Here is a 24,202-nt window from a genome sequence, read left to right as displayed (position 1 = left end):
CTATGAGTCGGGTTTGACTCGAAGGCACATAACAACAACAACAACATCTGCTTTTTAAGAAATAATTAAAGTTTCATTGTTAATCATATATCAAGGTGGTATGTGAAAATGATAAACTTTTAAAATTCTGTTATCATACTTTCTGTAACTGTTGTTCATGAGATATAAAGTACACTTCCTCTTTATAGGAGGAACCTGAAGTCTTAAAATGAATATACTTGGGGTTTTTGTTATGCTTTGTTTTGCTTTTGTTTTATTAACATCTTCAACTATTTCTTTCCTGAGTTTGATATCTTCATGCCAAAACAAATACTCCTTAACCTTTTTGATGTGGTTGAAAAGAAGAATGTGTATTGTGTTTGCAAAGACAAATTCTAAATGAGAGAATGTCCAGGCTGCTCCTTTTCCATGGCATAGCATTGTCCTCTCATGTGGCCAGCTCTTTGACAGTAAGGGCTGGTTTCCTTCATGTGGGTAAGGGTGGAGTGTTGCCTGTGAAAGAGCTACTGCAGCTCCCCTCAACTTTCCTTTTCTTCGCTTCTCTTGACATCAACTGAAAATCACATACCTGCCTTGGAATAGCATAACATAACCAGGTGGAATGTGGTGATCCATGTCTCCTTCTCAAGGTTTATGTTCTACTTTAGACTTACATTTTTAGAATTTAAAACATCTTGAGGGTTAGAGTTAATAGTTGACTTGCACAAAGACTCCAGTAAACTCTAGTCACCAGGTAACAAATTGGAAAGCCTCTTCAATAGTAAATAGAAACAAAACCATTTTTGAGGTCATAAAATTTAGTTATCAGACTTGTTTGAGAATGCAACTTTTGGTGTAAGGATATGAATCCAAATAGGTGGCTCCCAGGAAACCAGAACATCAACCTCAAGCATAGTTGTATCTTATGCATATGTTTGAAAATCCATTAATTATTTTTACATTTTAAGTAATATTTAATTTCACGGTTTGCATGCCTTTCAGATAAGAACACATCTGTTTCACAACAGACTGTCCTCTAGCCAAGCATGGGCTAGATTATCATCTGGTCAACATAAGGCAGGTCATTTATCTAGCCATCAATTTCCTCATTGTAAGATGAGAAACTAAACAAAGTGATCTCCAAGCCTGCAGAACTCTGACATGAGTTCTCAGTGGTCCTAATGGACTCTGGCCATGTAGTTCCCAAATGCTTTAGGGCAGGAAGCTATCTCTACGAGCCAATCCCATCCACTTTTAGATTGCTGACACTCCGTGGCCTCCCCAAGAGAGAAGTAGAGACATTTATCCCTGTCAAGACAGACTTGCATGACTGAAATTTCCCTGACTGCTATCAGCCCTGAGCTCTCATGGCAGTGACCCATTAACTGGTTTTGGGTTAACAACTGTTAACTCTACCAAGTAAATAAGTTGTGGCAATAAGATGAACTTTAATCCAACCAGAAAATTCTGATCTCATACCTTTTGTTAATTTTCATAATCCTTAAATCCAGTTAGTCTCAGCTTGGCATTAGACTATTTCTGAGGTTTTAACCCAAGAGTATGGAAAAAAAAAAAAAAAAAACCCACATATATTGAGGACTGTTTGCCCAGGAATAGTTCTAAATGTGTTGTTTGTACAATCTTATTTAATTCACAACAATCCTAAGTGAAGGAGGAATTGTTATCTTCTTTGTTTTTTAATAACAAGTGATGCAAAGCAAGATGTCATAGCTTCACCAGGGTCAGAGAGCTAGAAGGTAACAGTCAGTGGTGAACACTTGGCACCCATAGTCTTTGCCATGCAACTGGGTGTCATCTCATACAGCTTATATTTGCAGCAACCAGGATCTCCAGTGGGTACCTCATACCAGAACAAACTGTGAGGGACCTAGATTGAGAGTGTACAGATAAACCTGGATGCCTGACCCAGGGCTTTAGGAAATGACCGTTTTCTGTGAAATGGGCTCCAATTGAAGCAGCATTCAGTGTGGTTTTCCTTTCATCACCAGCTTGGATTGGACATGGAAGAGTTAGAAGAAATGGAAGAAGATGCTGGGCTTGGCAATGGTGGCCTTGGGAGGCTTGCTGGTAAGTGGCATTGTTAGTTTAGTAATTGACCAATTGGTGCCTTCTTACATTACCATTCTTGAAAGAACTAGACAAGCTTCTGAGGAGGGGCAGGAGGTGTGACCTAATTATAAACATGTATGTTCTTCCTTTCTTACCATGGTGGGATCAATTCCAGACAAACTGTAGAGAAGGGAACTTGAATAAACGAGACATTACTTAAAACCCTTGGGCTTAAAACCCCAGAGTTGATGCTTCATGTGTACTTAAAGGTTTCCAGAGTAGCTCCTTTACTTCACTGTTGTCTGTTCACAGCTGCTCAATTCACATACTTGTATGGTATGACTCAAGTTGTTTAACCATTGTCTTATTGTTTTATGTACTTGACTATTTGCTTTTTGATTGACTAGTGGGTAATGATACACTTACTACTTTATTGGTGTGATATAATTAATACGTGTGTGTGTGTGTGTGTGTGCAATTTTAGTTCTTTGATTTATCCAGATAATGATTTTCAGAAGATTATGGAAAACATTGAAAATACAATACCAGCTCCATTAAATTAAAAATATGTATTCCTATGACCAAGCAATTCTAGATCTTCATATCTACCCTAGGGAAACACTCAGACATGTGAATAAGGAGGCATGTGGGGGGGAAAAAAAAAACTATTATAGTATTGTTTATAAAAGTAAAATATTAGAAATAACCTAAATGCCCATCAATAGGAGAAATGGCTACATTAGCAGTGGAACATCCATGTTACAGATTGATAAGTAGTAGTCTAAAAGAATACAGTTAATCTATTTGTACTTCCCTGGCTAGCTCTCAAAGTGAGAAAAAGTTGCGTTAAAAGTGCAACGTGAAGGATGATCTGTGCCTGGACACATGTGCCGTGCTTGTGTCAAACGTGGAGTGGTGGATGGAGCTTGGACTGTGGAGTCAAGCCTTCCTAAATTTGAATCTCAGCTCCTCTGTTAGGACTATTGGATGAAATCCATTTCTTTTTCTGTGAAATGATAATGGGTTTCATACGTACTACTGGAGAAGAGATGAGTTTTGGAAGAGGGTGGATTTCAAATATGAACAACAAAATAACAATTCCTATCAATTTACCATAATTTTCAGATCAATTTTTAATAAGCTGATAGTATTAAACTAAATTTTTCTAGTCAGAATAATTCAGCAAAGATTCTGCCATTAATCATGTGATTTTTTTTTTTTATCAAGATGAGTTTTTTTTTTTTCTTTTCTAGGGCTATAGACAGAGAGAATAATGTAGATGTTGTCTTGAGAGTTAAGCTTTAACATCAATAAAATTCCACATTAATTCTTTAAAAAAAAAAAAAGTCACACAGTATAAGAGGACTTGCAGGAAGATGGCATCATTACTGACAGTCTGCAAGCTTAGTTCCTCTATGACCAGAGACATTGAGAAACTAGGTAAAGTAGATGCAAATAATGATCCTGGAGTTATGAGAAGATGGAGTATTAGGTCCAGTGAAGGGGGCAAAAGGAAGCAGGTTAAGTGACTGGGGAAAATAAAGAAACCCATCCGGCCAGCAGAGCTGAAGAGGAGTCATTACAAATGCAAAGGAGGTCAAGAAGGAGGGAAAGAAAAAGAAAAACATATCACGGAACCCACAGGTGTTAAAGACTCAGAATTGCCACACTGAGAGTTTTTTAAGGTGAGCTGGGACTTCGAGTGGGGGCGAAGATCACATTGGGAGACGGAACAGGACTCCTTTACCTTAAACTGTTATAGAGTCTGGAAGGGAGTAGAGGAAAAGGATGAGAAACTCTCTCCAAATAAACAGAACCCTAAAGCAGGTACATGGCAGTGGGCTTGAGTCCAGCTCTTAGCAACCATTCTTAGCACAAAGTGGATCTGGAATCTGGGATTTCATGACTTGTAGATCCACATGGAAGAGGGCGGCCTTTGTCCTTGAGGGTTACTGTCGGGCTTTGATTGACGGCTGGACGCCCTCAGCAGCAGTAGGCCCTGGATGGAGCCAGGGACTGAGAAGGCTGTTCTTCCCATACCTCCATCACTGACTGAATTACCTCATGCTAGGGACAGAAAACAGCCTCTGCCTTTCTATGCTGGGGTTCACTTCTGGTACTTTTTTTTTTTTTCCTTTTCTACCCAACCTTGTGCAATAGGAGGAAATGTTAACCCTCCATTAGTCGGTTGTAGCTACTACATTGAACACCTCACCAGACACGTAACACCCATAGCTCCTGGATCACAAGATCAATGATAGATGGTAGACAACACCTACTCATCCCAACTCCAAATCCTCTTCACGAACAGAGACCTATACGCACATCCCCACAGGTGATTCCACAAACACAGAGAAAGCTGGAGAGGGACCCGATACAGTGGAGTTAGTAACCAAAGAAGTACACCTGTTCCATACCTCCAGATATACTAAAACATAAAATCAGAGCGAAACAAATCAGTACATAACTAACAGATAAAGACAACAACTTCAAAATGTCTAGGAAACAACAGACAACCTTGAAACAACAACAACAAAAAAACAGGACAAGATAGTAGAAACTAATGCCCAAGCTAAAAAAAGAGTTACACAATGTGATACCATTTATGTTTTTGAAAAACTAAATTATTTTCTCTGGGTAGATATATATGTCAATCCATAGGAACCATCTAGACCTCTAAATACCAAACTGTCCTAGGGAGGAGTGCAGGATTGGAGTGATGACCAAAGGGTATGTTAGCCCATCTGTAATACATAATTTTTTACAAGGAGAAAGTGTTAATGTGTTACTTGTGAGATTTAAATTTAATAATAAAAATATATTACCACAAATGAATGTATCAAACTCTACTTTATAAAAAGTAAATATAAAATTTTCCTAATTTTACACATACTTCCATGTTATTAGAAATCCATTTGCACCTATTTCATATTATTTAATCCTCACTAAATTAATCACACCATGCTTTAACATGGCATTAGTCATAGAAAACACTACGGTTGTAATACTTGGCACCTTCCTAGGAACCCACTCGCTAAGCAATTCAGTACGTTTTCTGTGGGGTTTTAAGATCAGCAGAGCCAATAGAATGCACATCTAAGATAAGAGAACAGCCTGCCTTCCTTTTTATGCAAAACCTTCAACATTTGTTGGCTGGGTTAAGCCCCACTCTGTGCTTGGCATCAGTGACCTTGCTCCTTCAGTTGACTGATAAGGTCAAAAAGTGAAGTGGTGAGTGAAGCTGAATAATTCTGTACCAGAAGAAAGAAACTAAGGAAGATCTCTCAGCTTGATTTGGTATCATGACCACTTCCTTAAAGTGCCTGAGCTCTGACACACTTTGAAAAATGGTAACCTTCTTAAAATAATAGTTAAGAAAGCAAAGTTCCTGGTGCACAGGAAAATCTACATGACCTCCACTCACTCTCATTACTGACCTCATCTCTTACCTATCTGGGATTGAGACCCCTTCTGGTCAGGCTCTAGGAGCTCTGGTAACATAGTGGCTAAGGCACTTGATTGCTAACTAGAAGGCTGGTGGTTCAAACCCACCAGCCACTCCTCAGAAGGAAAATGGGACAATCTACTTCCGTAGTGATACTGCCTCGGAAACCCAAGGAGGGGTCGCTATGAGTCGACGGCACATAACAACAACAACAACAACAACAACAACTGGTCAGGCTCTACGGATATTATGAACAGGATCAAGGAAAAGCCAAACAGCCACAGCTCATGAGCACTGGGACATGATGACCCTTAGGATGTTAAAATAACATGAAGGCTTTGGGCACTTAACGTGAGTTTGTGGATCTCTGTTTTAGGGCTTCACCATGAACCTAACTCAGTCCCTCTCTGTTTGATCCATAACTCCCAGTGTTCCTTTCAGTCTCAGATTCCACTATAAATTTTTTATTCTCCAGATATTATTCCTTAGTTCAAATTTCTGAGAGGATGACTCTAATTAATATAAATAACTCCTCAGTTTGTGCCTGGCCACAGGAGAGATCCCTACCAATGTGATAACATTTATGTTTTTTAAAAAGTTAAGTTATTTTCTATGGAAGTATATATATGCAGAATTGGGGTGCTCTGTCAATAGTGCTTTTGGCTATAATAACAGAAACCCTATCAAAAAAATATGTCAACAAAGCCATGTGCTGTCACAGAACATTGGCCCCAGAATGGTTGAGCCATTCTAAGATTAGTTTATTCAGCAGCACAACAGTGTCAGGACTCTGGATCTCTTAGTTGTTTTGACTTTACCCTCATGGAAAAAAGATGGCAGTAGCAGAGAAAATCTTTCCCAGAAATCTCCTGCTCCCAGCAGACTTCCCAGCACCTCTCACTGGGTTGAATGGCATGGCATGTCCATGGCAAACCTAATCACTGGCAAAGGGTTTAAACTAATAAAGTAAGATTCAATTCTTTGAGTGTGGATGAGGCCCTACCTCCCTAAAGCATATGGCTACCTAATATCTAAACCACATTGGAATTCCATTAGCCAGGTGAAAAGTGATCTGCCACAGATGTCCAACTAGTCAGATGCTATTAGAGGATGAGTCACATGTACATGATCGTGTTCAAGCAGGGGCCATGGAGGTAGCTCCTCTTAGAAAGGGCAGTCTGGATGACAGGCTCCGTAATCACCGTGTCTAATGCAGGTCAGCTCCCTTATCTGTTGTCACATGAAGTATAGATTTCCTGGTCCCACAAGCAGAGCTTCTGATTCATTAAAGATGCAATGGGGTCTAGGAATCTAAATTTCTACAAGCAACCCAAGAGATTTTGAAGGAGCTGGGACAGGGCTCACATTTTAAACATTGTAAAATTCGTTTTTTCACCTCATCTTCCTGACTTACTTTCTTGAAGATCCCTTAAAAAATACCAAGAAACCAAACTCACTGCCATTGAGTTGGATCTGACTCATAGCAACCTCTCCTTGGGTTTCCGAGGCAGTATCACTGCAGAAGTAGATTGCCCAATCTTCCTTCTGAGGAGTGGCTGGTGGGTTTGAACTGCCAGCCTTCTGGTTAGCAGTCATGTGCCTTAGGCACTATGCCACGAGAGCTCCCTGAAGATCCCTAGTGATGTTTTAATCTTTACATCATTTTCTCACTCCACATCTTCCTTAATATGAAATTTTTATAACAGTTGACCTTCTTATAGGCTCCTCACACTCCCTTGGTTTTTCTCTAAGTAAAGTCTTTCATGGCTTCTTCTCTGTTTCCACCAGTTTTCCTTTGTCCTCCTCCTAGAATAGGAATATTCCAGAAGATATTCTATCTTCTCTGTCTTACCTGCGTGGAGAGTGTCTCAGGTTTTCAGTCCCTGACCTCTCTCCTCATCCAGGGTTTCAGCCACACATTGACAGTCGTCCCCTGGGTGTTGCTGTCCTTTCACTACACTGCTTTTTCTTCTACAGAAGTACAACCAGAGAGATGTTAACTATCCAGTTATGTTTATGAGTGACCTAATCGGTCATTCTCCTTCATTGTTAGTGATGATCATGTAAACCAGAGCAAAGTCCCTGGAGAGCCATTTATTGGTAGTGTATAAAGAGTCAAATTCTTCATATAATTTAGTCCAGTAATTCTGCTTTCAGGAGTTTATCACAATAATCAGGGATTATTGCATCATAATATTTATTGAAACATGGTTTTTATAATATTAGAAAAGTAGAAACAACTCAATTTCCAAACATAGAGGATTAAGTAATTTAATGATATGCTTATACAGCCATTAAAAGTGATAATCTTGATGAAAATATAGGAATATGAGTAAATTCAGGTTTTGTAACAGTATATATAGTATAATACTAATTAAGTAAAATACATATATCTATTATATATATATATACATATTGATGTATGTATAATGTGTGTGTATCTGTGTGTGTATGAATATCTCAATGTGTGTCTGTATTAAAACAGATTGAATATGTGCCAGTGTGTTCATAAAGGTTATTTCTAGATGATGAGATACATGTTTTTAAACATTTTTTCATTTTCTAGATTTTTTATAGTATTAATATTTTTATTGAGATGCACCTTAAATTGGATAAAATTTGCTTTTCTAAAATGTACAATTCAGTAGTATTTAGTATATTCACAAGATAGTATTTTTTATAATTATAATCAAAATCTACTGTGCAGTAGTGTCTGTGCTTAAAAACACAAATATGATTTCTCATAGAAAAATATCCTGTAGTCTCCCTGTTTTATACAAAAAGACTTGAAATGTAGACTAAGCTTATTAAGTATGTCTTCTGTATAGCATGCTTCTTGGATTCCATGGCAACCCTGGGACTTGCAGCCTATGGATATGGAATCCGATATGAGTATGGAATCTTCAATCAGAAAATCCGAGATGGATGGCAGGTATGTGAGCCATCTTTTTAAATCTCGTCATTAAAATACATCTCTTCATGGTGCTGTGAATGTTTCTATGCTTTGTGGACGTTTGAAATTGAGCTTTACCAAATTCTCTGGCATTTGGTTGACATCAGTGAATATTATCAGTCATCCCCCCTTGGGATAGAAGTTCCCTGAGAGCACAGAGCCTGCCACTGTCATTCGCTACAGACTGAGAGCACCTAGCACAGTGCCTGGCTCACGAGAGTGCTTGGGGAACATTTATCTCTGCCTGCCTGAGCGTGGACCACTGACAGTGTGCAATGTGCCCTGCTCTGCACTGTGCAAAATGGAGGAACACACCTTTTGACGCATAACTCTTCACAGTAGGAAGGATGTTGCTGTTTTGTAAGTGAGGAAACTGAGGTCTTAAGAAGTGAAGTAGAAGTAAGAGTAAGTGAAGAAGTGAAGTAAGAGGCTCTTAAGAAGTCTTATTTCTCATCACACTCCGGAAAAATGCATGACAGTATCCCTAGATTTTTGGGTCTGCGTTTACTACTACTGCACTTAAGAGTCTTCCCCTCCATAACACGCCTGTCTTACAAGATAGATGAGCTATTTAATTATATTTTTTTTAATAAGATAGTATTATTAACTCTTACAGGAGCTCTGGTAGCATAGTGGCTAAGGCACTTGACTGCTAACCAGAAGGCTGGCGGTTCAAACCCACCAGCCACTCTTTGGAAGGAAGGTTGGGCAATCTACTTCTGCAGTGATACTGCCTCGGAAACCCAAGGAGGGGTTGCTATGAATCGGGTCCGACTTGACAGCACATAACAACAACAACAAACATTAACTCTTACATCAAATAAATCTGCCACATATTTTAATGATAAATGTTGTGTCTTTTATAAATTCATATCATAGTAATCAATTCATACAAATGACTCTGTAACCAAATTATATTCCTAGGTATTTGCTGCTTTTATTTTTGGTAACTCTTTGATTCTGTAGTCAGCCCAGGTGCGGACAGTGTTCCCTGATGCTAAGTGCAATCTAGGCTTTCTCTCTCTCTACCTCTGTATCATACACACACTTCACTGACAAAGAGATAACTGGGATTGATTTCCAGAAGGCCTGAGCTCTCTGAGGCCATCCTGCACACAGGGACTCAGTGCTCAGGGATTGAGACCTAGGCTGGGACTCATGCCAGGAAGAGGAAAGATGACTTGATGAGAATAAGCTTAGTGTTGCCACCACACACACCTCCAGTGTTTGGACACTTTCTGGTTCATAGAAGGAAGGCAATAGAAGATGTGGGATGATGCAAGAATGTGCCAAGCAGAGGGGCTAACGAGACTATTGGGAACATATTGCAAGACATATTTCCAATTGGCTAAGGACTGTTACCGTGTATCTTCAGCTTTGTCTAAATAAATAAAAGCTGGGACTCAGCATGCTGTACAAGAAAAGCTTGAACCTTGGAATCAAAGGCCTAATGTCCACTCATGACCCTTATAAGGTGTGTTGCCTCACATAGGTTACCTGACTTCTCTGAGCCTAAGTTTTCTCATCTGCAAAATGGAGCTGTGCCAAACTTCATAGAATTATTATGGAGATACGTAAAACATCTAGCATACAAATAGGCACTCCATAAGATTATCATTTTACTTAAGGAACAATAATTTAATAAATTATGATATTATAAAATATTAATATAGCCATTAATATTTTTATTAATTTTAATGAGATGGGAAATTGTTCATAATATATATTAGTTGAGAAAAGAGGGATATACAATGATATGGAGATATTACTTCCAACTAATTAAGACAGAGCTGGAGAGACAAAGATAAAGTGCTAGGAAAAAATATATCAGAACTTCCACAGTCTCTGAGGATTGAGATCACAGGCGACTTTTACCATCTTCTATTTGCTTTTCTACGTTTCTCATATTTCATAAGAAATGTGTGTTTCATAATCATAGAAAGTTATGAAAACAAAAGAATTGGTTCCCTTCTCTAGAATTATATGATGAGAAGCCTACCCTAGCAACATTCTGGCACAGCCTGACCAAACCGCACATGGTATCCATTTTCAGTCTTTGAAAGTATTATTGTGTGATACTAATTATGCCTCAGAATGCCTGAGAATTTTGTCTTTTATCTTTTAACTATTTTTGTGTGAAAATTTTGAGAGAAACTCAGAAAAATCATTCTTCTTCCTCAAGTGCATTTTCTCAAAATATTTTATAAAAGGTCACTTTTGATTAATTTCATTTACTCTTGCTACTACTTTTGAATGGTCTTTGTTCCATGAAGCTGTTCTTTTCTGTTTGGTCAGACCAAAGCCAAAAACCAAACCCATTACCATCAAGTCCATTCAGACTCATAGGGATCTCCACTGGGTTTCCAAGGTTGTAAATCTTTACGGAGCAGCAATGGGTTTGAACCTTAACCTTCTCATTAGCAGCAAATGCCTTACCCACTATGCCACCAGAGCTCCTTTTGATCAGACCAAGAAGATATATATTTCCAGTGTTCTTAAAGAAAAGGAGACACCAATGTCTTTTGTTAAACCAAAGTTTTGTAAAGCTAGCCTTACTAACCATCGTCACTTCTTGGTGTTTCACTGTGACTTAAATCAAGAGACACATCATAATTTTATCTACAACAGCCATTGTTTACTGGAATGGGTTTTAGAGGGCAAACATAAAATTTATCATATAATGAAAAAGATCTGTTTTCATAAATAATAAAACCCATCTGCCTGGAAAGCAGCATGCTTCTTCTGGATATAACTCCTATCCCTGTTCACTACTTTAACAAGTGCAGATATAGAGAAGGCTGACATCAGTTTTGCAAACCAGGAAGATCTTTAAAGGTTGATGGACTCTGAATTTTTGAGCCTCTCTTCAGGGAAGATTTTCATTAATAAAATGTTCACAGTGAAATCTAATGGGGGAAATAATTTTGTCACTAAAATTCTTGACTTAACATGAACTCTGGTGGAGTCATTGAAACCTTAACAATAATAGTTTTCTATGAAAAGAACTCTCCACTGGGGAAAAGAGGTAGAAAGGCAATTGCAGCAACCTCACAGAAAAGTTTAATAGTTACACCAAAATTCTGGGTAGAAAAGCATTTGAAGTAGGTATCTCAGAGCTGAATCGGACTGTGTCTGCTTGAACTCTTCTCTTTCTTCTTAGAACCCATGCCAAGTTTGCTACAGCCAGTCATGCACAGTTCACATTACCCAACAAACATCTAGTTTAAAACAAACCAGTTGTTGTGGAGTTGAGTCTGACTCATGGTAATCTCATGTGTGTCAGAGTAGAACTGTGCCACACGAGGTTTTCATTGGCTGATGTTTTAAAAGTAGATCACCAGGTGTAGTTAAGTTTGTGTGTCAAGTTGGCTAGTCCTGGTTGAGTGGCTGGGCAGTGGGATATAGCATTCCCCGTGATGAGACTGGTAATCAACTACATGGTGGAATCTACTGTGAGCAGCTGAGTAGCTGCCTTTGGGATGTGATCTGGTTCCTGTATATAAAGAGAAGCCTTGGGGATAGTCTCTAGCTTATGGCACACTTGGACCTTGTGTGTAGTCCTACTGTTGTTCAGCAGCCTGCCATGCTCTGCCAACCTCGGGACTTATGATGGACTTGAATGAATGGCCTGCCGTGTGTATTGTGCCTTTTTACTTGTCAACCTTGGGCTTGTCAGCCTCAGCAGCCAGCAGCTATCTGAGTGAAGAGATGCCTCTAGTTGGAAGCAGGAGGCAGAGCTGGACTCCAAGGTCAAGGAGCTTTCACCCAGCCCCTAGAACCTGGCACTTTGAACTCAGACTTCTAGCCTTCAGATTGTAAGAGAATAAACTCCTGTTTGTTTAAGCCATCCCATTTGTGGTATATTTCCTGTCAGAGCAGCACTAAGTGACCAGAACACCAGGCCTTTCTTCTGAAGTAGCTCTGGGTAGACGCCAACCTCCTCTTGGTTAGCAGCCAAGTACATTAACCATTCACACCACCCAGGGACTCCATTTTTGAATTCTTGGTGCTGTGCAGAAACATTCTTCAATTATTTGTATCTTCAGAAAGTAAAATTTATTGACCTTTCCTCTTTTTTTTTAAATACATTTTATTGAAATATAATTTATGTACAGTGAAATACACAAAACTAGTGACATGTTGACCTTTCCTCTTGTGTTCACTGGTTCTTCATGTTCTGTGTGTCCCACAGTTGAGGGGAAAAGCATTTCTTAGAATTCTATCACTGACAGAGCCCCCTGAGCTGACCTCTGTGTCCATGCTGGCTGAGATACAGATTCCATTGAGTACATTGAGTAATTCCTCCAGGCAGAGCCAACTCCAGCTGCCCTTCTCCCACCAGGTTGGCACATTGCTCCTTTACCCCACAGAGCCACACTGGCTTTGTCCCAGCCCTGTGTAGCATCTGAGAGGAAACAGAGCCAGTATCACACTTGGATGTACATAAAAGCTCTTCTCCTGTCTTGCCCCCATTCTCCACAAGCCTCTACACATTAGTGCATTCAGGGGTAGCTGGTTACATGGTAATCTGCACTTGCAGGCCAATTTGTTAATTCATTGGAACAAAGAAAGGTAGGAGGCAGAAGTGACAGGAGGCAATTCTATCTTTCTCCTCAGATTTGCTAGGACCAGCTTGTGTTTATAGAAAACATGTTTTTCAAGTTACATTAAAACTAGGCCTTGCTAAAATTGAGAAAATTGTTAACTGACGCTTTACCTACAGCAAGAGATTCAGAATAACAAGGTCTTCTACAGAACTTGTTAATCAGTAAAATTAAAACCAGCCATTATCTGCTAAGCAAAAATTAGGCCAACGTGTGATGGCATTGAGAGCAATCAGCTAGACTACACCTTTCTCTCTTAAGCATGAACCCCCAAAAGAGGAAACATAGCCTCTGACTTGCATAGTGTATCACCAGCGAAGGGAGTGGTGGTGGGAAGTTCAGAGCCCCTTACTCTGTGTTCCATGAGCATTTTGAGCTTCTTGGGGGTAGAACCTTATATGATTTTACGCATTTCTCAGCGGAAAATCTCTCTCATCTGTGCACCCATGCGCTCCCACGCAGAGGAAGACAGTTACTACCTCACCACTGTCTTGTTTCATGCAGCACTTTCAAATGTGCCTTACAACAGCCCTGAGTACTGCAGTGAGGCAACAGGCCTACAGTTCCTTCTTGTTAGAGGAAGTAGTGTTCACACTGACCAGTATTTTAAAACCCAAAAGCTGCCCTTGCCTCACTTAATATAGCATATTGCAATTCAGGATGTTTTGATCCTTTGTTGATATCTTCATTTATTTGCCATGGAGTTTCTAGTTATCAATACCTGCTAGTAGACTCTAACCTTTATCAGTTGGTGAACATCAGCAGGTTCCATGTTAAAATTTTATTTATTTATTTACTTATTTTGTTCTCTTTATGACTGGGGATAGAAGAAGTCTGGTTTAAATTCTGAATGGTAGAATTAGTTACTGATTTTGTATCACCATGTAGCCCCTTGTTGCTCTTTGTGTAATTAAGGGACAAGCAGCATCAGCAGTTAGAAATGTAGAATTTCCTATCTCTCTCCAGACCAATCGAGAATCTGCATTTAACAAGATATGGTGCATACACACATTTAAGTTTGAGAAGTGCTGGTTAGCTCAGTTTTTCTGCCAGCCTTTCCTAGACTTCATTCTGCACCTCCTTCCTCTAGCAGCTACCACCCATCTCTTCCATTAAGCCTTGTTAACAAAGTAGAAGATTTAGGAAATGACCTATTTTTCCCTACCTCTGGTGGCATAGTGGCTAACGCACTTGACTGCTAACCAGAAGGCTGACAGTTCAAACTCAGCAGCCACTCCTCAGAAGGGAGGTTGGGCAATCCACTTCTATAGTGATACCGCCTTGGAAACACAAGGAGGGGTCGCTATGAGTTGGATCGACTCGACGGCAGTACTTGAGGTGCATGCGTAAAGTTGTAGTTTCTATGAGTTCCTTTTTCATTCATCATTATGCTGGTAGTTAATATTACTGGGAAGCTTCCTGGTTTTTTGATATAAAGTCATGGTCAGTGTTTGAATAAATACATGTATACTTACTTGCCTGCCTGTTGACATTAATGTTTTGTCTAATGTCTCTAAAGATAGCTGTGTTTGTTTCTTTCTTTCTACGCTGTGCCGCACTGTACCTTGGACAGACATTGAACTCATGTTTATGTAATAATAAGGCAGCTAGTATTGTGTCATAATTTATAAGCAGTGTCTTCTAAAATTAAAGCAGAATTTCTAAGGGGTAAGGATGGGGAATCAAGTAGATAAAATAACTGTATTTGGAATAATCTTGTTGACAATGGTACTTTGTACTGAAAAACTCCTTTCACTTTTCTCAGAGAACAATTCCATTTTTTTTAATATATATATAATATTTTAAATATTTCATTGATAATACATTTACTTTAAAAATATGCCCCACCAATTACACAAATCAAAACTATAATGAGATGTCATCTCACCCCTGCACAAATGGCAATGATCAAAAAAAAAAACCAGAAAACAAGAAATGTTGGCAAGGTTCTGGGTAGATTGGAACTTTTAATACACTGCTGGTTGCTGGTGGTCAGGTGTTACTGAGTTGGTTCTGATTCATAGAGTTCCTCTGTACAGAAGAACAAAACACTGCCTGGTACTGCTCCATCCACACAATTGATCATTGCTGTGTTTGAGCCCTATTGTTGCATCTACTGTGTTAGTCCCTCTTGCTGAAGGTCTTCCTCTTTTTCACTGATTCCACTTTACTAACTATAATGTCTTTTTTCCAGGGACTAGACTCTCCTAAAAACATATCCAAAGTTCTTGAGACCAAGTCTCACCATACTCTGTTCTAAGAAGCACTCTGGCTATACTTCTTCCAGGCATTTGTTCATTCTTAGCACATGGTATATTCAATATGCTTCACCAACACCATAATTCAATTCAGTCTTCCTTAAATTGTAGATTCAATAAACTTAACCACCCCCATAATTCAATTCAGTCTTCCTTATTCATTGTCCATATTTGCTTGCAGTGAGGCAGCTGAAAATACTATAGTTTGAGTCAGTCACACCTTAGTCTCAAAGTGACATCTTTGCTTTTTAACACTTTAAAAAGGTCTTTTGCAGCAGATTTGCCGAATGTAGCATGTCGTTTGATTTCTTGACTGCTGCTTCCATGGGCGTTGATTGTGGATCAGAGTAAAATGAAATCCTTGACAACTTCAGTAATTTCTCTGTTTATAATGACATTGCTTAGAACAAGCACTATGGAAAATGTTATGGCACTCATTCAAGAAGGTAGAAATAGAAATACCTTATGATCCAGCAATCCTACTCCTAGGTACATACCCTAGAGATCTAATAGCATTGACATGAATAGACATTTAGACCTATGTTCATTGCAGCATTATTCACAATAGCAAAAAGATGGAAACAAGTGCCCAGCAGTGGACAAATGGATAAGCAAACTGTGGTACACACATACAATGGAATATGTTGCAACTATAAAGAATAATATGAATCCTCAAAACATCTTATAACATGCTGATTCTGGAGAACATTATTCTGAGTGAAGTCAGTCAATTACAAAACGACAAATACAGCATGTTCTCACTTTTTTAAAAAGACCAGAATAGCTATACACACAGAGAAAGCAACATTCTGTGATTACCAGGGATGAGAAGGGGAGTTAGAATCACCTAGATAGTAGACACTTGTCATTTTTGGTGACAGGAAAGTCAGTACCCAATATGGGTGATGTCTGCACAACTTAATCAAGGCAAATGATAACACTAAGTAGTACACAAGAATAAGAAATAATTTTGGTAAATGCTATGACATAATTTTTCAACAATAGTAATAACATCCAGAAATGATGTGTGTGGTTACATGGGTAGGTATATATATATATATATATATATATATGTATAGAAAGGCACATGAGCATGTATATGGGTGTGCATGTATAGGTATATCTGTAGGCACATGTTTATACATGTTTGTGTGCATTCTGCATACATAGTCATATATATAATAAAGCACATAGAGGACACAGTTGTGGGTACTTCCTAGGCATAACCAAACACCTCTCGGGATTGGTTTACTGAGTTTAAAGGCATAGAACCATAGTCTCAAGGACAACTCAGTCAGTTGGCATAACATAGTTCATAAAGATACTGTTTTGCATCCTAGTTTTGTGAGCAGTATCTCGGGTCTTAAAAGCGTGTGAGCGGCCATCCCATCTAAGATATAACTATTGGTGTTTATTTGTTTGGAGCAAAAGATAAAGAAAGGAACAAAGACTTAAAGAATAAATGAGTTTATAGGACTGTTAGCCCAGATGAATCACAACCTCATCTATCCTAAGACCAGAAAAACTAGATGATGCCCAGCTACCACTAACAACCAGGGACACAATAGATAGTCCTGGATAGAATGGGAGAAAAATATAGAAGCTCAACTTACTAAAAAAATCCTGACTTACTGGATTGGTAGAGACTAGAGAATCTGCAACCCCCCCTCCCCAAGACTATTGCCCTGAGATACCCTGTAAACTTAGAACTGAAGCCACTCCCAGATGTCACCACTTAGCCAAATAATAGATTGACTCATAAATATTACCCGTGTGTACTTTGCTTCTTTAAATAATCATCTGTATGAGACCAAATGGTCAAATACTTACCCTAAAGCAAAGATGAGAAGATAAGGGGGACAGGGAAGCTAGATTAATAAAAACAGAATAACCAAAATGGAAATAATGAGGATGCTGATACATTTTGAAAAATGTAACCAGTGTCACTGAACAGTATGTATAGAAATTGTTAAATGGGACCCTAATTTGCTATGTAAACTTTTCACCAAAATTACAATAAAATAAAACAGGTTTTAAAAAAATAAACCCCACCAAAATGTTTTCATTGTTGCTATGAAAATGATAATGCAATAATACATGTGAAACATTTAGAGTGACACCAACAACTATTTGGCGTTGATTTAGACTCTATGATAATAACAAAAATGAATTGAGATGGACTGAACCAATCTTTCTTGACAAAATCAGTATTATTGAGTTGATTCAGTTTATTTTTGTTTTGCTATAATTAAAGTTTAGGTCCACGCCTCCTCCTGAAAACTAGTTCTATGTTCTTTTTACAGGTAGAAGAGGCAGATGATTGGCTGAGGCATGGAAACCCCTGGGAGAAGGCCCGCCCTGAGTTCATGTTGCCTGTTCACTTCTATGGAAGAGTGGAGAACACCAAGACTGGGACCAAGTGGATTGATACCCAGGTATTCAGAGTGTCCTCACAATGAACATTTTGATAGTATAGCAGTGGGTAGTACACAAAACATATAGTATAGAATATAATGTATGTATGTTATTGAGTATAATAGGTTGTAGATTGAGTATTAGAGTGTATTTTAAAACAAGTCTAATATTCCTTTTAGTGAAATTCACTTATTTAGGAGACAAGGAAGTTGAAGCCAAGAAAGAAATTACTTCCCCAAGGTCAAGAGATTTACCATGGTCATTCTGCAGGCCAACATCATTAGAGGTTAATCCGTTCTTTAATACCCAGCATGCTTAGCTCTCTAGTTTTATATAAACTTGATACCTCACACTACCACCATATATACATTTATTTACAACTTCTTAGCGATAATTATTTTAATACTGAGGTATTAACTCAAGAAATCACCAAAGTTCTTATTCATTGTAAAGTCAAGAAAAAAATGCAAAACATATTCTTTTCTTTTATGCCAAATAATTTCCAGAGAAATAATGTCCATGTCAGCCATAGTAGTTGTACTTACTTCTCTGACATGCATGTATCCTGCACTGGATTTGCGTGTTACCCTCTCACTGAATAATTCACTTTTAAGCACCTCTGATGCTTCAGAGTGTGATTTGCTTCGTATTTCCTGGTAAATGACCCCTTTTAACTACCAGGCTGTGCTGTACACTCACTGGCGGTTCCACTTGAGGTATCTGTTTAATAAATGTCCTCAAGCTGGAAAAGATCTATTAATAGTCATTCTTTAGAAATTTAAAGGAAATGGTAAAGGCCAAGTAAATAATGTTCTTATATATCAAAATTAGGAGTGGAATTCAGTGTTGTAATCCTAAAGTCAGTTGGTTTGTAGATTATTCTCCATGAATAAATGCTTCATTTTACCTTAAAAGAACCATGATACATGTTATAGCTAATTAAAATAAAAACTAATGATTGGTTCTGCTAATCTGTATAGAGCAATTTAAGTTTCAAAAAATAAGACGTTTTAAAAAACTGTTCACTATCTCAATTTGAGGGAGCTCTGGTAGCGTAGTGCCTAAGGCACTTGACTGCTAACCAGAAGGCTGGCAGTTCAAACCCACCAGCCACTCCTCGGAAGGAAGATGGGGCAATCTACTTCCGTAGTGATATTGCCTCGGAAACCCAAGGTGGGGCTGCTATGAGTCGGGTCTGACTTGACGGCACATAACAGCAACAACATCTCAATATGAATTTATTCAACATATGAGATAATGGACTGGAAACTGAAATAGGTAATTTATCTTATAATAGTAAGTAATAAACAAATAGCGACTTCAAGGTAAGTTCTTTGTTTCATGTGGCTGAACAATAAACCATAATTTAAATTGCACTTGGTTACAGATGTTATCAGGAGAGCTGTGAATAAATCAGTCATTAATGTCTAAAGAATTCACACATGTATTTGGTATTAAACTAGCAAGTAGTTGGTATCGATTTTGACACCCACTGTGGAGCTAACTTGTATCTGCAAAGCACCTCTAGACATTTTCATAATGCACCCAGAAATCCAATTAGAGAGTATGTGCTTTTCTGTGCTCACAAAGCAAGGTTATAGCACAGAGGTGACATAGGGTAAGCTGACCCAGGCCATGCAGGACATTATGAATTGAAGCCATCACCTGAATGACCCCCAAGATTTGTAACTAGTGAGGTCAGAAGGCTGAGCTCAGACACCCTGTGCATGCAGTGGGCAACTTCCAGTAAACTGAGCCATTCATTATATTCTTGTGTCAAGTTAGGTCCTCTGAGAAGCAGGCACCAAGAGAGAATTTAAAGTGCAAGTGACATATTGCCTATGAAAGATCAAGGGAGAGGAAGCAGGAGGAGGTAGCAATCCTTCAGACCACTGTTCAGATGTTACACCTGTGAAAGGAGATGGGGGAAGGGCAACTGGGTAGAAAGAGACTTAAGCTGCAGCTCTGAGCAAGTCTCAGCCAGGCTGATGGAGTCCAGTTCTAGAGCTCCCTCCATGCTTCCTCAGCGGCTGGAAGTGTCCTGATGAGAACATGGCATTGGCATGGGCTCTGAGGTGGCCTCTAGAGGCAGTCAGCTAACTACACACTCCTCACAGTATGTTCTCTTTGAAGTTCTCTACAGGGAGATCTGGTGGCATAGTGCCTAAGGCACTTGACTGCTAACCAGAAGGCTGGCGGTTCAAACCCACCAGCCACTCCTTGGAAGGAAGATGGAGCAATCTACTTCCGTAGTGATACTGCCTCGGAAACCCAAGGAAGGGTCGCTGTGAGTTGGGGCCGACTCAACGGCACATAACAACAACAACAGGGAGATCTGAGCAGGGCACTTCCTGGGCTACCCCACTGAACGCAGACTCGATCTCACTTATTAAATCACTTTCCCTGATTGATTACAACTTGTTTTAAAAATCTCCAGAGACCTTTATTTCCTAGTTAAAGATAGTCAAATAAAGGTGATTTATTACTTCCAGGTCATTGCAGTCATGAAAGCATGCCTGAATACATATGATTGATACGAGTTATAATGCTTCATTCATTCATAATTCAGTAGATGACATTAAAGAGATTTATGTCTGGGTTTCAGCCCTGCCACTGACTGTGACCTTGGGCAAGTCACTTCTCTGAGCCTCAGCCCCCTTGACTCCCAAATGAGTGGGTTTCATTAAATGATCTCTAGCATTCCTCCAATTCAATTGTTTTGTCACTCTCCTTCCTTAGAGCCTGACCCTGATGAGGCAGGTAATAGGAATGACTCATTTATCACATAAATTTTAAATTCACTGTGAAACATAGTTCATCTTCCTGTTCTCTGTTTCACTGTCAGAAATACTGAGCTGGATTTTTCAAACCTCAGCTTTTAGACCCATCTCAGCTAATTATCAAGTGAATTGTCAGATCACTGTAGGATTCACTGAAATAACCCTTTATGCAACTTCCTAAAATCCTGCATAGCATTTTAAACATCTTTATAAATTCCCTGTTCCACTCATTATCACCGTATTTAAAATCAGATCATTGAATAACCTACATAAAAACTTATCCTGATTGCTGTTTTTTAAATGGGTACAAACTCTTTGTACTTAAACTTGGAAGGGCAAATGTTTCATCTCAAACATGCTCTATGGTATAAGTCAAAATTCTTCTAAGGCTAATACCACAGCATTGTGTTTCATTGGAAGAAGCTCTAGTGGCACAATGGTTAAGTGCTCTGCTACAAACTGGAGGGTCACCACCACCTGGTTGTGCAGCTGGAGAAAACACCTGGTGATCTTCTTCCATAAAAATTATAGCCTAGGAAACCTATGGGGCAGTTTTACTCTGACCTGTGTGGAGACTGAGTCAGAACTGACTAGCTGGACACAACAACATTTCATTGTACCTGTTTCAAGACAAAGGGCATGAGGGAAGTCTGTGTGGAAAGAAGACCATCAGTCTGAACAGTTTGGATGTGGTTGTCCCAGTGTGAAAGGGGAGGAAATCAGGTGCCCTCTAATACTTTTCCCAGCCCTGCGACCCTCTTCCAGGGCTAGGCCTCACACAACTTGATTGGGTATGAAGTCAGCAACAGAATTCGAACTGGCTATCCCCAACTCATTGTTTAATCTGCATTATCATATCTTGGAAACAGTGAGCAACTGCTTTGGTTTAATCCCACAGGTGGTCCTGGCTTTGCCATATGACACCCCAGTGCCTGGATATATGAATAATACTGTCAACACCATGCGCCTCTGGTCTGCACGGGCACCAAATGATTTTAACCTCAGAGACTGTGAGTACAGCTGGGCTTTGGTTTGTTTGTGTGTATTTAGTTGTTTTGATTGCTCATTAGAACCACATTGAAGTTTCTGTAGTCTTCAGTGACTAAGCAGGTATAGTGGCCATTTTAAAGCAGTTCTTCAGTATGACCTTCTTAGATTCTTATGTAAAGCTTATCATAAAGGTTTGTTGAAATGCTTCTGGATTCTTAGAAGCTTTAGGAATCCCACATGGCATGCAGCAAGAATCAAGTGAGGTCTCTACAGTGACGTCATAGGGTTGGTGTCACCTAGTGTGGTAACTCAAGAAGTCATCACTCCATGGACCTCCTCCTGTACCAGGCCAGACAGAACCTTAGTTAATGTTTATTCTCAATTTTAATCACAGAATAATATGTAATAAATGTAGTTGTATGTTTCTTAAATGTAATATTTCTTAGATTATATGAATACTGACAATAAAATTGGTTTGTAAAACCTTTCTATATTGAATTACAACATTATTAGTAACTGAGTGGAGGCCTTTTATGATTTTTCTCATTCATTTCCTTTAATTACTACTACATTCTCAAAAAAAAGTTATTGATAGAGGTTCACAAATACTAAATACCACAATATTGTAACTAAAACACAAGAAATTTTGTCAAAATCAGTGACCATAAATGGCAGGAACAAAAACAACAGTGCATGTTTGTAGGGTGTGCAGATGAAACCATGTAATTCAAAGCATTATTGTAATTGGATAATAATGACAGCTCTACCAGCCTGCATTAGAAGGTTCAAAAGGTAATTTAGCATAGAGTTGTAGTCTTGTAGGTACATGTAAGCTGGGCTTAATGAAAAATCTTTTTGTTATTATAACTACAGGGATATTTTCATACAAAGTACATTTCTGCTGAAACACTGTACAAAAATTGTATTAAACAGTCTTTGTGGTGTCACCCCTTCTGACAGTGTCACCAGTGTGGTTTGCACACCCTCCCCCCAATACTCCTTCCTGACACCACTGGATCTGCAGGCTGACAGTGGTAACGGCTGGCTTCTCTGTTTCTTTGTTTTTCTAACATTCTCCTCAGTCAACGTTGGAGACTACATCCAGGCTGTGCTGGACCGAAACCTGGCTGAGAACATCTCCCGGGTCCTCTATCCCAATGATAATGTGAGTGATCAAGCACAGTCTTTCAGTGGAAACAGAAGCAGCGTATTTCACAACAGCATATTCAGTAGCCCTCTAAAGCACGTATTCCATATTGCTTTCTCTCTTCACATGCAGAAGAAGCTCTATATCTCTTGCTAAATTGTGTAGATTTCTCTTCCCACTCAAGTAAGGAAAGCAAATTTGCATAATTCACCAAATCAAATTGGCTATTTTGCCCTTGATGAATGACCCCATCACTAACTGTTATTGTTATGTGCTGTAGAGTCGGACCCGACTCATAGTGACCCCTCCCTGGGTTTCTGAGGCAGTATCACTACAGAAGTAGATTGCCCAACCTTCCTTCCGAGGAGTGGCTGATGGGTTTGAACCGCCAGCCTTCTGGTTAGCAGTCAGGTGTCTTAGGCACTGGGCTACCAGAGCTCCTCATCACTAACTACAGAGGCTCATCACTAACTAGAGAGGCTCTATAGATGTATTACAGAACAAAACTGGATGTAAAAGATGACGTAGAGCACTTCTCCCTTTCTAAACATAAATTTCATCTATAAAGGCAGAAAACCAACAAAACCAAACTCACTGCTGTCGAGTCAATTCCAACTCATAGCAACCCCCTTTGGGTTTCCAAGGCAGTAAAATCTTTATGGAAATAGATGGCCCAGTCTTCCTTCTGCAGAGTTGCTGGTGGGTTTGAACCACCAACCTTCTGATTAGTAGTCAAATGCCTTAAGTGCTATACCACCAGAGTGCTACATAAATATATGTATGTATATATACATGTATATGTGTGTATGTATATATATGTGTGTGTGTGTGTGTGTGTATGAATACATTTTATTTTTTCAGAGCAGTTTTAGGTTTAGGGAAAAACAGAAAGTACAGAGTTCCTATACATTCTTCTTCCCCCTAGCACAGTTTCCCATGTTACTAAACATATTAGTGGGGTACATTTGTTACAATTGGTTAACCAATATTAATACAGTCATGTGTTGCTTAATGTCCATGATACGTTCTGTGAAATAGGAAGTTACATGACTTGGATGTTATGTGATTATCATATTACATACAGGTTGTCCCTGGCTTACAAATGAGGTTTGTTCCTAAGTCTGTTTTTAATTTGTATGTAAGTCATAACAGTTAGGGACAGTTCATGTCGAACATCAGTCAGGCAAATGTTTGTCTTAGTATATAGTGAACCTTTCTATGTATAAGAAACATTAAAGAAACACTTTTAGATACATTAAAACATCTTTGACATAATAATACAGTAATAATAATATGTTTGATGCATGTCGCAAAGTAACATCCATTTGTTTTTATGAACCATTGTATGTCCCTCGCATTTTTAATATAAAAGGCTTTATGAGGGTTGGGACCACAGATACATATAGGGTCAGATGTTGCCCAAACAGACATTATGTAGCCCATGACTGTACATTATTATTAACTAAACTCCTTAGTTGATATTGGGGTTCACTGTTTGTGTTGTATAGTTCTATGAGTTAATGCAAATGCATAATATCATGTATCTACCAGTAGCTTACCA

General features: G+C 38.9%; 1 protein-coding gene across 1 annotated transcript in view; it reads left to right on the top strand.

Annotated features, from left to right (window-relative positions):
• The window catches only part of PYGL (glycogen phosphorylase L), a 51,127-nt gene that overhangs the window by 5,756 nt on the left and 21,169 nt on the right, over positions 1-24,202 (top strand). The window contains exons 2-6 of the mRNA XM_007943700.2: positions 1,989-2,067; positions 8,323-8,426; positions 17,613-17,744; positions 21,403-21,514; positions 22,577-22,659. Coding sequence (XP_007941891.1) covers positions 1,989-2,067; positions 8,323-8,426; positions 17,613-17,744; positions 21,403-21,514; positions 22,577-22,659 — 510 coding nt within the window. The remainder of the gene's footprint in view (positions 1-1,988; positions 2,068-8,322; positions 8,427-17,612; positions 17,745-21,402; positions 21,515-22,576; positions 22,660-24,202) is intronic.

Source organism: Orycteropus afer, unplaced genomic scaffold (assembly GCF_000298275.1).
Source record: "Orycteropus afer afer isolate SDZICR_OR568_19922 unplaced genomic scaffold, OryAfe1.0 scaffold00111, whole genome shotgun sequence".
In the NCBI taxonomy this organism is placed as follows: domain Eukaryota; kingdom Metazoa; phylum Chordata; class Mammalia; order Tubulidentata; family Orycteropodidae; genus Orycteropus; species Orycteropus afer.
Note: the sequence above shows the minus strand (reverse complement) of the source record. Positions and strands in the feature narration are given on the sequence as shown.